At 43.1% G+C, this 11,776-nt stretch overlaps 2 protein-coding genes across 2 annotated transcripts in view; one reads left to right on the top strand and one right to left on the bottom strand.

Moving 5' to 3' along the window:
* Positions 1 to 2,507, top strand: part of LOC103207535 (cytochrome b-c1 complex subunit 2, mitochondrial) — a 45,331-nt gene extending 42,824 nt beyond the window's left edge. Inside the window, exons 13-14 of the mRNA XM_007953186.2 lie at positions 45 to 198; positions 2,424 to 2,507. Of these exons, the coding sequence (XP_007951377.1) occupies positions 45 to 198; positions 2,424 to 2,507 (238 nt within the window). The remainder of the gene's footprint in view (positions 1 to 44; positions 199 to 2,423) is intronic.
* A 1,035-nt stretch (positions 2,508 to 3,542) lies between these two features.
* The window catches only part of PDZD9 (PDZ domain containing 9), a 21,200-nt gene continuing 12,966 nt past the window's right edge, over positions 3,543 to 11,776 (bottom strand). The window contains exon 4 of the mRNA XM_007953200.1: positions 3,543 to 3,930. Coding sequence (XP_007951391.1) covers positions 3,543 to 3,930 — 388 coding nt within the window. The remainder of the gene's footprint in view (positions 3,931 to 11,776) is intronic.

Below are 11,776 nucleotides of genomic sequence, written 5' to 3'. Positions count from 1 at the left end.
AAAAAAAAAAAAAATGCCTTAGCTGCATACCCTTTATTGGACAGGAACAAGCTGAAAGCTGCTTACTTAATGTCCGTGGAGTCTTCTGAGGGTTTCCTGGATGAAGTCGGATTCCAAGCTCTGATTGCTGGTTCATATGTGCCACCAACCACAGTCCTTCAGCAGATTGACTTAGTGACCACCGCCGATGTCACAAATGTAAGCAAATGAAAACTTGCATCACGTGGTGGGATTGTAACTTTTATACTCCATAAATTCTATGATTTGATATCAAATAGCTTAACCTGAATGATCCGATTTAAGAAGGAACACATGCCTCCTTGGGCTGTACATGTTATTCTCATGCTGTTTGGTACCTGTCTACCTGGTGTGAGGCAAGGGGCTTGTGACCATCAGAGCCACAAATACCCCTTGTCAACCTGGGTGTTTGTGTCTCCCTCACTTAACTAAATGACCGCTAGGTCAAACCATTTGGAATCCCTTTTCTTACAGGTCAAAAAGAGCCAAATATTGGCAATTTCATAAGATTGAACCTAATGGTGAAGTTTGGAGCATTTTTTCTCCTCACCTCCAAGAAATAAAAGTTTATAGCCTGCCAGTCCTTCTCCATCTGGCATCTTAGAAGTCTCTTTAGTCTTCTCATTTCCCTGCTCTGGTTAGATGTGTTTTCACATACTATGTTCTTCCCTACAAGATTGAGTTGTTTAGAGGGGAATAACTGTGTCCTGTACCTCTTTGTGGGAGCTCTGGTAGCGTAGTGCCTAAGGCACTTGACTGTTAACCAGAAGGCTGGCGGTTCAAACCCACCAGCCACTCCTCAGAAAGAAGATGGGGCAATCTACTTCTGTAGTGATACTGCCTCAGAAACCCAAGGAGGGGTTGCTATGAGTCGGGTCCGACTTGACGGCACATAACAACAACAACAACAACAACAACATACCTCTTTGTACATGAACAAACATGAAGTATATGAATTGCAAGATAAATCCAAAAGCAGTGGTTTTTCCCAGTCCTTTCAAAATTAAAAATGCCAACTCCTCTTACACTATAGTGGTCTCGCCATTGAGCTGCCATCTCACCAAACAGGTTATTTTGTATAGGGACCAAAACTGGGGGGTGGGGGGACCAATGCCATCAAGTCATTTCTGACTCAGTAGCAACCCACATTGGGTTTCTGAGTTGGTAAATCTTTATGGAAGTAGACTGCTCCATCTTTCTTCTGTGGGCCTCTGGTTAGCAACCAAATGCCTTGTTCACTGTGCCACCAGAGTTCCTTTGCATTGGGACAATGGAGATTAAAAGAGAGACAAAACTGTTTTGAGATAACCCAAACCCACTGCCATCAAGTCACTTCCAACTCATAGTGACCCTATAGGACAGAGTTGAACTTCCCCATAGGGTTCTAAGACTGTAAATCTTTATGGAAGCAAACTGTCTCATCTTTATCCTGTGGTGTGCGTAGAAGGTTCAGACCACCAGTGTTTGGGTCAGCAGCTGAATGCTTTAACCACTGTATCACCAAACCAAAATCACACTGCCTTCAAGTCAGTTCCTACTCATAGACTCCCATTGGGTTTCCAAGGCTGTAAATCTTTATAGAAGTAGATTGCCTCATCTTCTCCAGCGGAGCAGCTGGTGGGTTTGGAACAGCTGGTAGGTCTGAACCACTGACCTTCTGGTTAGCAGCCAAATGTCTTAACCACTACACCACCAAAGCTTGTTACTGTACCACCTCATGTCTTTTTCTTTTTAAGATAAAAATCTTGATCTGACTGCATTTGGCCCCTAAGTTCCTCATTACATTCTCTTTCCAAAGGCTGCCCTCCCCCATCTTATGTACCATGATTTAAGTCATGGTACACCTGTCACATCACCGTTTCATCCATCAAAAAACACTGGCCTGAGATAATGGAGTGGGGATGCGGGGAGCTGCTGTTCTTCCCACCGCATGGTATATTACACTTAGCCTAAAGGGTGAATTTTCGAACTTCAGATAGTGGCGTAAGGGATATGAGGATATAAACCTTTTAAGTCAACAATCGGTGTATTTTAATTGACCTGGACTGCCTGCCATTGTAATACAGAAACAGAAAAATACAGCTCAGCCAGAGGCTGCCTGCCCTACTTTAATACCATGTCACTGAGGTTTTCCCCTTGGTAACAGCTGCCCTCCTATCTAGAGCACCGCCCTTGCTCAGTTAGTGACAAATAATGGAATATTCCAGGGTTCACAACTGCTTTGTCATAGTTACAGTTAAGCACCAGCCATACCCAGTAGCTAATTTTGAGAAGAGGCTGTTACAGAACTGCTGGTTTTGAATGTCCTCTTCACAGCCTCATGCAGTTACAGAATGAACGAATAAGTTTCTCGATAGCACATTTTCTTATTTCTGTTAACTTCTGTCTTTTTTGTTTGTTTAAAGGCTGCAGTGAAGTTTGTTTCTGGGAAGAAGTCGATGGCAGCAAGTGGAAATTTGGGGCATACACCTTTCATTGATGAACTGTAATCCTGAAGTACCTAGTACATGAGAGAAGCCAAATGTTTTCTCAACCCAGAGCCACAAACACATGAAAGTCAAAAGTCTCTAACATCTTTTTGTTTCCAATGAAGTGAGACATCTTGAAGCATAAATGTGGGTAATTATTCCCAACTAACTTAAAGTCAATAAAACATTCTGTTGAAATGCTTTTCTTGGCATTTTTCCTAATCAGTTAATTAACAAGTACCTATTATATTACATGCTGAGGTCTTTGTCTTTAGATTCCATAAAGGAGACTAGAATCTAAATCTAGAATATTACTAGATTGAGTACAGAACCATCAAGAACTATTAAAATTAAGGCTAAGTGACTCTCGGGATAAATATTTCCAGATTGTTAATTTATGGCTTTTTAAGATTAAAGCAGTTACACATTTATAATTTTGGATACCAAAATAAATCCACTGATGGTGAGTTGATACCAACTCATAGCGACTCTGTAGGGCAGAGTAGAGCTGCCCTATAGGGTTTCCAAGGTGCAGTCTTTACAGATGCAGACTGCCATATCTTTCTCCCATGGGTTCAAACCACCACCCTTTTGGTTAACAGCTGAATGCTTTAATCATTGCACCACCAGGGCTCCTATTTAAAGTAAAAGGCTTAAAAGTGAGTAAAAAAGGGTCTAATGTGAACAATTAGCTTAAAAAATATATATTGTTTAAGTAGAGCACTTGAATCTTGCAAAAAAGAACTAAGTGAAGAATAGCAGAATAGCACACTTACCTTAAAAATGTGAAGTTTTCCGCTATGTTCAGACATTCTGATACTGGGTTCCTCTGTCACATTTTTTTTTTCTTTCTAGAAGGGAAGGTCTTGATGGTCTAAACAACGTTGCTATTCTGACTTGAAGAAAGTATCTATAGGCTATAAAATGCAGTCACAAGAAAACTGATATATCTACACATATTCCTGTTAAGTCTAGCAACCTGGACATGGTGATGCTCAAAAGTTGGGCGCTTTGAAGAGAAATGCTCACCATAGTAATAGATTTGCCAACCATTGCCTAACCAGGTTGGCCCTTGCCCTTTTCAATGTGGGCACAGTCTTCCAGCCAAAATACATCTGAGGTCGCGGAGGCCGAGGAGGAAGAGGATGACCTTCCACTGTCTTGCTTCACCATGGTCCAGTATGGAGAAGGGGCTCTCGTGTCCTTCTTGTGAGCTCCATGAATCATCACATCGGAGTTAATATCTTTTCCTACACTAATAGTGTGGCTCTCCTTTTTATAGCCGTGCCACTCTGTGGAAATGGACATTGGTCTCCTTGCAGGGTAATCCCCCGTTGATCGTGGGTAACTGTGATCCTTAAATCTCTTCTCTAAAACTACATCTTCATTGTCATCACTACTTGTGGAAGCTTCATCTTTTGCCTGCTCAGTTTTCTTTGATGTACTGAAATGAATAGTGAATGAAAAGGATTCTTACTGTAGGAACATTTAACAAGATGGCCTATAACCTGCTTTTGTTAGTAAGAGAAAGAATATAGTATTAATACATTTTTCTCCTTTAAAAACTACCTTTAAGTTTTTACATTGCTAAACTTCAATAAAATTCTGGCTTACATTATTTCACACTACTTTAAAAAGCTTTTTGCCAGAATACAGACAGGGATATTAACCAAAAAAACAAACTTGTTGCTATCAAGTCAGTTCTGACTCATGGCAACACTATAGGAGGACAGAGTAGAACTGCCCCATAGGGATTCCTAAGGTGAAATCTTCTTAATTGTGATTAGTGTGACAGCTGAGAGAGCAATTCGTTTTCCATTCAACAGTTTGTACATACTTTGTGACACTGACTGCAGTCCCCACAATGTAACAGCCCTCTTCCCACTTCCACCCTGTAGTTACCTTTTCCTGAATCCTTCCCTGTGCATTCCTTTCCTCTGAGCTTTCTCGCTGCACAGAAACTGCTCTTCCGATCTGCCATGGCTGACTGTTCTAAGAAGTGCAACTACCTGATGTAATTGTTCACCTCTTAGGCCTGTGTGTTGTTTGGCTGGGAGTTAAGCTACGGGAGTGAGTTCAGTTCCAGACCTGAAGGGTGACTAGGTTCTGTAGTCTTGGGGATTTCACCAGTTTCTAACAGACTAGTAAGCCTGGTCTTTTTTATGATTTTGAGTTTTCTTCTACATTTTTCTCCCATTCTATCAGAGATCTCCATTTTTAGCCTTTTCCAATTGGTTGGACACCATCTAGTTCTTCCGGTCTCAAGGTCATGTAGGCTGAAGTTCCCATGGTCTACTAGTTCCTTGGACTAAGTATGCATCTTTGATTTTCCTCACTCTTTGCTCTGGACAAGAGATCAATTGTTGGATCTTAGACAGTCATTGGCAAGCTCTTAAGACCCCAATTGCTACTCACCAAAGTAGGATGCAGGACAATGTTTTTGTGCAATATGTTGAGCCAGTTGAGCTCGATGTCCTCCACAACTATGGTCCCACCCCCAGTGACTCAGGGACTTCTTAGGGTGAAATCTTGGCAGAAGCAAACTGCCTCATCTCCCACAGAGCAGCTGATAGGTACAAACCTCCAATTTTTTGGTTAGCACCAAGCACTTAACCACTGTACCACCAGGGCTCCTTTGACAGGGATATTACCAGGGAGCTCTGGTGGCATAGTGCCTAAGGGATTTGATTGCTAACCAGAAGGCTGGTGGTTCAAACCCACCAGCCACTTCTCAGAAGGAAGACGGCGATCTACTTCCATAGAGAAACACAAGGAGGGGTCGCTATGAGTCGAAATCAACTCAACTGCAATGAGTTTGGTTTGAAAGGGTCGGTTAATTTCATTAAACCTAGAATGACAGGTTCAACATGACCACCTCCTCCCAAGACCTCCTCATGGGTCACCTGAGGTCAGTAATAAGAGAACATTACTGATTTCCAGAGGAGTCAGGAAATAGTACAAGCTTTGAGTACACACATCACTCTTTGCTGCCTTTTTAGTTTATAGTAGGTTTGGCACCCTTCTACCCAGATCTCCTGTCACTCTTGCCAATCAAAAGCTTGTAAAGTGTTTTATAACTTGTTTAACAACTGGTTTTCGGAAACTTGGTTGATACTTGCCTGCTAAGCAGCTACAGGCCACTGCACATCTTTTTTCTTTTTTTTTAATTGTGAGCTGAGTGCAGATTTCCACTGCACTTTTTTAATGCCTGCAGTATGCAGTCACTTTCCTGAACCAATGCAATCTGTCACCTGCCCCCCTCGTCTTGGTGCTGTTTCTCAGCAGATCCAAAACTAGACCTTTGTGTTTATGAGCACAATACTGTACATTCCGTCCTGTTAAGAAGAACAGGAAATTTTGTGAAACGAAAAAAAAAAACAGGAAATAGATTTCTTCCACTGTGACCTGTCAGAGTTACTAGGGTTATCACAAAGATCCTTAGCGATCTGCTTATTTTCTTTGTTCCCAGGAATCTGCACAGCTTTCCCTAAGTTTCTCTCTTCTGGTAGCCAACCACTGGTATTGTCATTCTTAATTTAAAGCCACTAGTTTCAAATCATGTGATTTTCTTTGACCTTTGAGTGCTTTGCAAGAAAATTCAGCAGATACCCAGTACTAAACAAATTGCCTTCAGACACATCCAGGCCCTCCTGAACAGCACGTGACTAAAACGGCATCCTTTGTAACTGCATTGGTAGGTGCCAAGTCAGTTTTCAACTCATGGTGGCCCCATGTGACAGAGTGGAACTTCCCCATAGGTTTTTCTAGGCTTTAATCTAGCAAAGACTATGAGGCTGGCACAGGACCAGGCAGTGTTTGATGCTCTTGTACACAGGGTCACTATGAGAGCTGACTCGATGGCACCTAACAACTCAACAACAATCTACAGGAGCAGGTCACCAGGTCTGTCTCTCATGGAGCTGGTGGGTGGGTTCAAGCTACCAACCTTTTGGTTAGCAGCCAAGGGCTTAGCCATTGCACCACCAAGGTTGTTGAACTCTGTATTAGGTAACTGTAAAGGGCCCTTAATGAGCTGGCATCAGATAATAAAGCCACAGTCTTCTTGCATGAGGTCAGAGCCGGCTGGGAACAGCTTTTATTCCACTACACTTGTCCACGGCATTGTGTGCAACATTCTTTCCGAGGGGCACAGTGCCACTTGCCCTCGAAAAAACATCCCAACCTTGTGAAGAAAGCCTTTTCCTTCTTCTGCCCTTTTCCTGTCCTCCCACATAAATCACTAACATGCCCTAGATAATTGCTTTGCTTGATTGCAGGGTTCAGAAAGTGCCTGGCAATTTTTCCTTAAGCTCCTAACTTTTAGCACCCTATTTAAGTTGTGCTATTCTTTGTTTATTTCTTCTTTGCTTTTCAGTGGCCAGTCCTTCATCCCTGTATTTTAATATTCTGACTCTCAAACGCCCCTGGTTTGTGTGATTAAAAGGCTTAAGATGTGGTGGTTCTACAAGCAAAGAGCTCAGACACCAGAGCTGCACTGTCCAAGACAGTGGCTATTTAAATTAAAATTGAATAAAATTTAAAATTCAAGTCCTCAGTTGCAGTCCCCACATTTCAAGTGCTTAACAGCCACAGGTGAGTAGTGGTTACTGTAGGGGACAACACGGATCCAGCCCCTTCCCACCAGTGCAGAAAGTTCTTTCTGGACAGAGCTGCCCTGCAGACAGCTATGCCACATCGCCCTGAGACCTCTGGCAAGTTTACACACCTCGCTGGGCTTCAGTTTTCTTATCTGCAAAATAAAGATAGTAACAATACCTACTTTTTAAAAAAGACTTACTGTGTGGATTAAATGGTACAGTGCTTTTCAAGGCACCAGCACACAGTCAACAGTAAATGTTCGCTAATATTTTTTCTGAGCCCTGGTGGCACAATAGTTAAAGCACTTGGCTGCTAACTGCATGGTCAAGGGGTTTTGAATCCACCAATGGCTCTGTAAAGATTATAGCCTCGGAAACCCTACGAGGCAGCTCTACTCTGTCCTATAGCGTCACTATCAGTTGGAATCAACTCAGTGGCACACAACAACAATTACTGATTTTAATCAAAACCAGGACTGGTTAATTGCTAGGGGAAAAAATTTTCCCCAGCCCTTCCTATATAACGTGAGTGCCAAGCTGTTAGAGGCAGTTCAGTGCCTGCAAGTCTGGGAGCTAGGCCTGTAATCTGAATGTGCATGCTCCTGAGCCGAAGGGGACAGCTGCCACTCTAGCCAAGTGTCCCCATGTGAGAATGCAGGCCCATCTTCCAATTTTCCAGGACAAAGAAGAGATCTGAATTCCTTCCATGAAATCTTAGATTTGTAAATCTGACGATTCATAGATTTCCCCATTTTTCATAGTTTGAAATAGAAGAGTGCAAAAAACATACAGTTTAAGTGAATGAGGCCTTAAAAGCTTGCAAGCAGCCATCCAAGATGCAACAGTTGGTTTCTCTTCATGTGGAACAAAGAAGAATGACGAAAACCAAAGATGCATGGAAACAGTTAGTCCAAGGGATTAGTGGACCATGCAAACCTCATGACCCTGGGGTCAGAAGGACTAGATAGTGCCCAGCTACCACTGTCAACAGTCAGAAAGAGATCAAAATAGGAAGAAGATCCTGGATGGAGTGGGAGAAAAATGTACAACAAAATCCAAATCATAGAAAAGACCAGGCTTACTGGTCTGATAGAGACTGGTGAAACCCCTGAAATTATGGCTCCTAGTCACCCTTCAGGCCTGGAATTGAACTCACTCCCATGGCTTCCACCCAAACACTAGGCATATAAGTTGTACCTTTACACCAGGTTACACAGTTCTAACCCACCAGCCACTCCTCAAAAGCTTGGGCAATCTATCCAAGGAGGGGTCGCTATGAGTCAGATCCGACTTGACAGCAGTGAATTTTTTTTTTTTTTTTTTTAATATATACTGCTTAGAACAATCAACCATGGGAGATCACAGGGAGACAGCTCAAAGGACAGAAATGCATAGGAAAGAAGGACACAGGGAGGAAGTGGGAAGAAAGCTGTTACATTATAGGGATTGCAGTCAATGTCCTGAAACAAAGTGTGTATGAACTGTTGTAAGGAAAATTAATTTGCTCTATAAACTTTCACCCAAATCACAATTAAAAACCAAACAAAAACACACCCTAATTAACAAAAATTATTTTAAAATTATAAACACACCATTTTGGTTATCTACTGCTGCTGTGCCAGGAATATACCACAAATGAGATGGCTTGAACAAAAAGGAGTTTATGCTTTTACAATTTTGGAGGCTTAAAGTCCAAGTTCAAAGTGCCAAGTTCTAGGGGCTGGGTGAAAACCCTTAAACCTTGGGCTTCAGCTCTGCCTCCTGCTCCCAGCCCACTGAAGCTGGAGGCTTTTCTTCACTCAGACAGCTGCTGGCTGCTGAGACTGACAAGCCCAAGGTTGACAAGTAAAAAGGCACAGTCCCAACGTTACCAAACAACATGGCAGGCCAGTAATTCAAGTCCAGAAGTCCCAAAATCGGCATGGCAGGCTGTTGAACAACTTGGCTACATGCAGGGTTCAAGCGTGCCAAAAGGCTGGAGACCTTCCTCGAAGTTGCTTCTCATATACTGGAAGCAGCCCACATCACCAAAGCAGTTATTCAGCTGCTCCAGTAAATTCCACCATGGAACTGATCACCAATCTCACCATTGGGAATAACTACATCCAGCAGCCTAGCCACCCAACCGGGCCCAGTCAAGTTAACAACAACCTAAACTACCACACACACACCCTGATAGCCCCCATCTGGGTCAAGAAATTGAGTATTACTGGCCCCCAGAGAAGGCCCCCATGTGCCTCTACAGGTGACCACTCTTCTGACTTTAAATCATTGTGGGAGACAAGCAAAGCAGGTCTGTGAGCTATATTAGTCCCTTGAGTCTCAAGTCTGAATCTTGGAAATAGAGCCCTCTAAGCCATGAAAGTCCTGTGGTAAACTTAGCAGAACAAGACAGACTGAGTCGCTGCCTTCATGGAGTTTACATTCTATCAGTGAAACATAGTAAACAATTGACTACACAGATGATTTAATTAAAATTGGGATAAATGCTGTGAAGGAGATCCATAGGGTTCTCTAAGAACACATGGCAAGTGCACTTGGAGAAAGTTTCCACTGTGAGCCTTCAAAGATGAGTAGTGATGCACTTAGGAGAGCAGGAGTGTCATCCAAAAGCACGTTCCAGACAGAGAAGAGTAATTACAAAGGCCCCACCACTAAGGCAAACACAAGGCAGAGGAACCAAGAAAGTAGGCAAAAACATGGGGGTGGGAAGCATGAGATGAGTCTGCAGTGGTACCCAGAGGCCAGCCAATCCATGCAAAGCCTTCCAGGCCAACATAAGGATTTTGGCATTTATCCCTAGAACAAAACAAGGTAGGCAATTTTAAGCAGGATATATGATCAGATTTGTACTATGAAAGATTCACTCTGGGTAGAGAACAAACAGAGTAGATGCAGACCAAATGGTAGCTTTGAGGTGATAAGTGGACAGACTTGACAGATACTTAGGAGGTAAAATGACAAGTCTCAGCAATTTCTGGGGAGGCTGGGGGACAGGGGAGATGGATTCAAGCACAGCTCCTATATTTCTTGCTCATTCAAGGAGAATACTCGGTAAGATGGGGGCTACTGGAAAACACTGTGAAGTTGGCTTTTGATTTGAGACATAATGAGTTTGAAGAACTTACAAAGACGTTATCAAATGCATGTTGAAATGTACAAGTTTGGAGATACACAATTTGAGTGTATTAGCGTATGGACAATAGCAGCAACCACAGCATCAGTGAAAAATGGAATGTCTCATACAACTCTTTGAACAAGTGTGGAGGGGAGGCAAAGGACAGGGCAGTGACCGGAGGGATCAGGGAGAGGGGAGTGGGGTTGCAGTAGATTTTGCTAAAATGGGAGAAGCTCAAAAAGGTTTGAATACTATTGGGAAGGATTCAGAAAGAAGTTGACTATACAGGAGAGAAAGGAAGAAACGGGATTCACAGCAATTGTTTAAGGGCGAACTCTGGAAGAAAAGAGGTACGTTGCAGTTGGTTTGGTAGGCCGAGTTCCCATTACATGGCCTGTGTTTTTGTCTAACTCCAAGTTCAAGGCTCTTGCTTTTTACATTCTGCCTCTCACTGTGTCCTCTAAGAGCAACCTTTCCAAAAGATTTTAAAACTTACTGAATTATTCTGGAGAAGTTCCCAATCCCCCCATGATGGTCCTGCAGTTACCTCACCTAGTGTTTGCTAACTCTCACACTAGTCCTCGATGCTGTGCTTCACAGCCCTCGGGTTGTCAGTGTAATAAAGATTTCCGAAACTGAAAAATGGCATAACGGGAAGTTCAGGCAAGATGGCGGACTAGGCAGAAGGACTGCACAGACGCTCTTCAACAAAGAAAAGGGAAACCAATTAACACAGACACAGAAGATAAACCTGGACTCCTGAGCCTTGAAGGGAAGGATATAGAAGTGGACTAAACCCCAACTAGCAGAAGAATTTGCGTGAAAATACCAAAAAAGGAGACATACGGAGCTGCGGTCTGGCAGCAATCCTGAGCGATCCTGCCGGCACAGACAGCTTGGAAATTCCCAAGTTGTGGTAGGACCTAAGAATTAACCTAAAAATCACCCTGCTATCCAGGGACTGCACGGAGGACTGTGCACGGTGGCTGGGGGACACACGGAGAAGGTGAAGAGAAAGGCGGGCTGAGCTGTGGACATTTGCCGGTCTGGAGGGTGCCACCATTTTGAAGGTCTAAAAGCAGTTATTTTGGATATTTAAAGAGACAGCACTCTCGTAGATTCCTAGGGCTTAAGAACACGTTCTGCTATCCAGCAACCCCAAGGACCCTCCGGACCTGCAAGACTGAAAAGTTTTTTGAAGGATATTCAATTGTAATTTGTGTCTAATTGAGTGGGAGACAACAACAGTTCCCATAAGACACAACTACACCCACACCTCCTGCAACTTCACTTATTGAGCGAGAGCCACTACCTCCTTCTCCACCAACAGGCCAATGGTAAAAAACCACCAAGAACAGCCTGAATCACCCTTGACTGCTCTTCACAAACAGTTAACAGAGATCTAAATACAACAACGCCACGATGCCTCAGAGACAACAGATCATCACAGTCCACACAAAAAAGCAGGATAAAGTGAGAGAAACAAGGGAGCAGGATACAGACCCAGAACACATCCCTGAGGAAGAAGCAGCATTGGAACTCTCTGATAAGGAATTCAAAAGAATTATCTTTAG

The sequence above is a fragment of the Orycteropus afer genome, unplaced genomic scaffold, assembly GCF_000298275.1.
Source record: "Orycteropus afer afer isolate SDZICR_OR568_19922 unplaced genomic scaffold, OryAfe1.0 scaffold00376, whole genome shotgun sequence".
NCBI lineage: Eukaryota > Metazoa > Chordata > Mammalia > Tubulidentata > Orycteropodidae > Orycteropus > Orycteropus afer.
The sequence above is the reverse complement of the archived record's forward strand: the minus strand, read 5'-3'. Positions and strand labels throughout refer to the sequence as shown.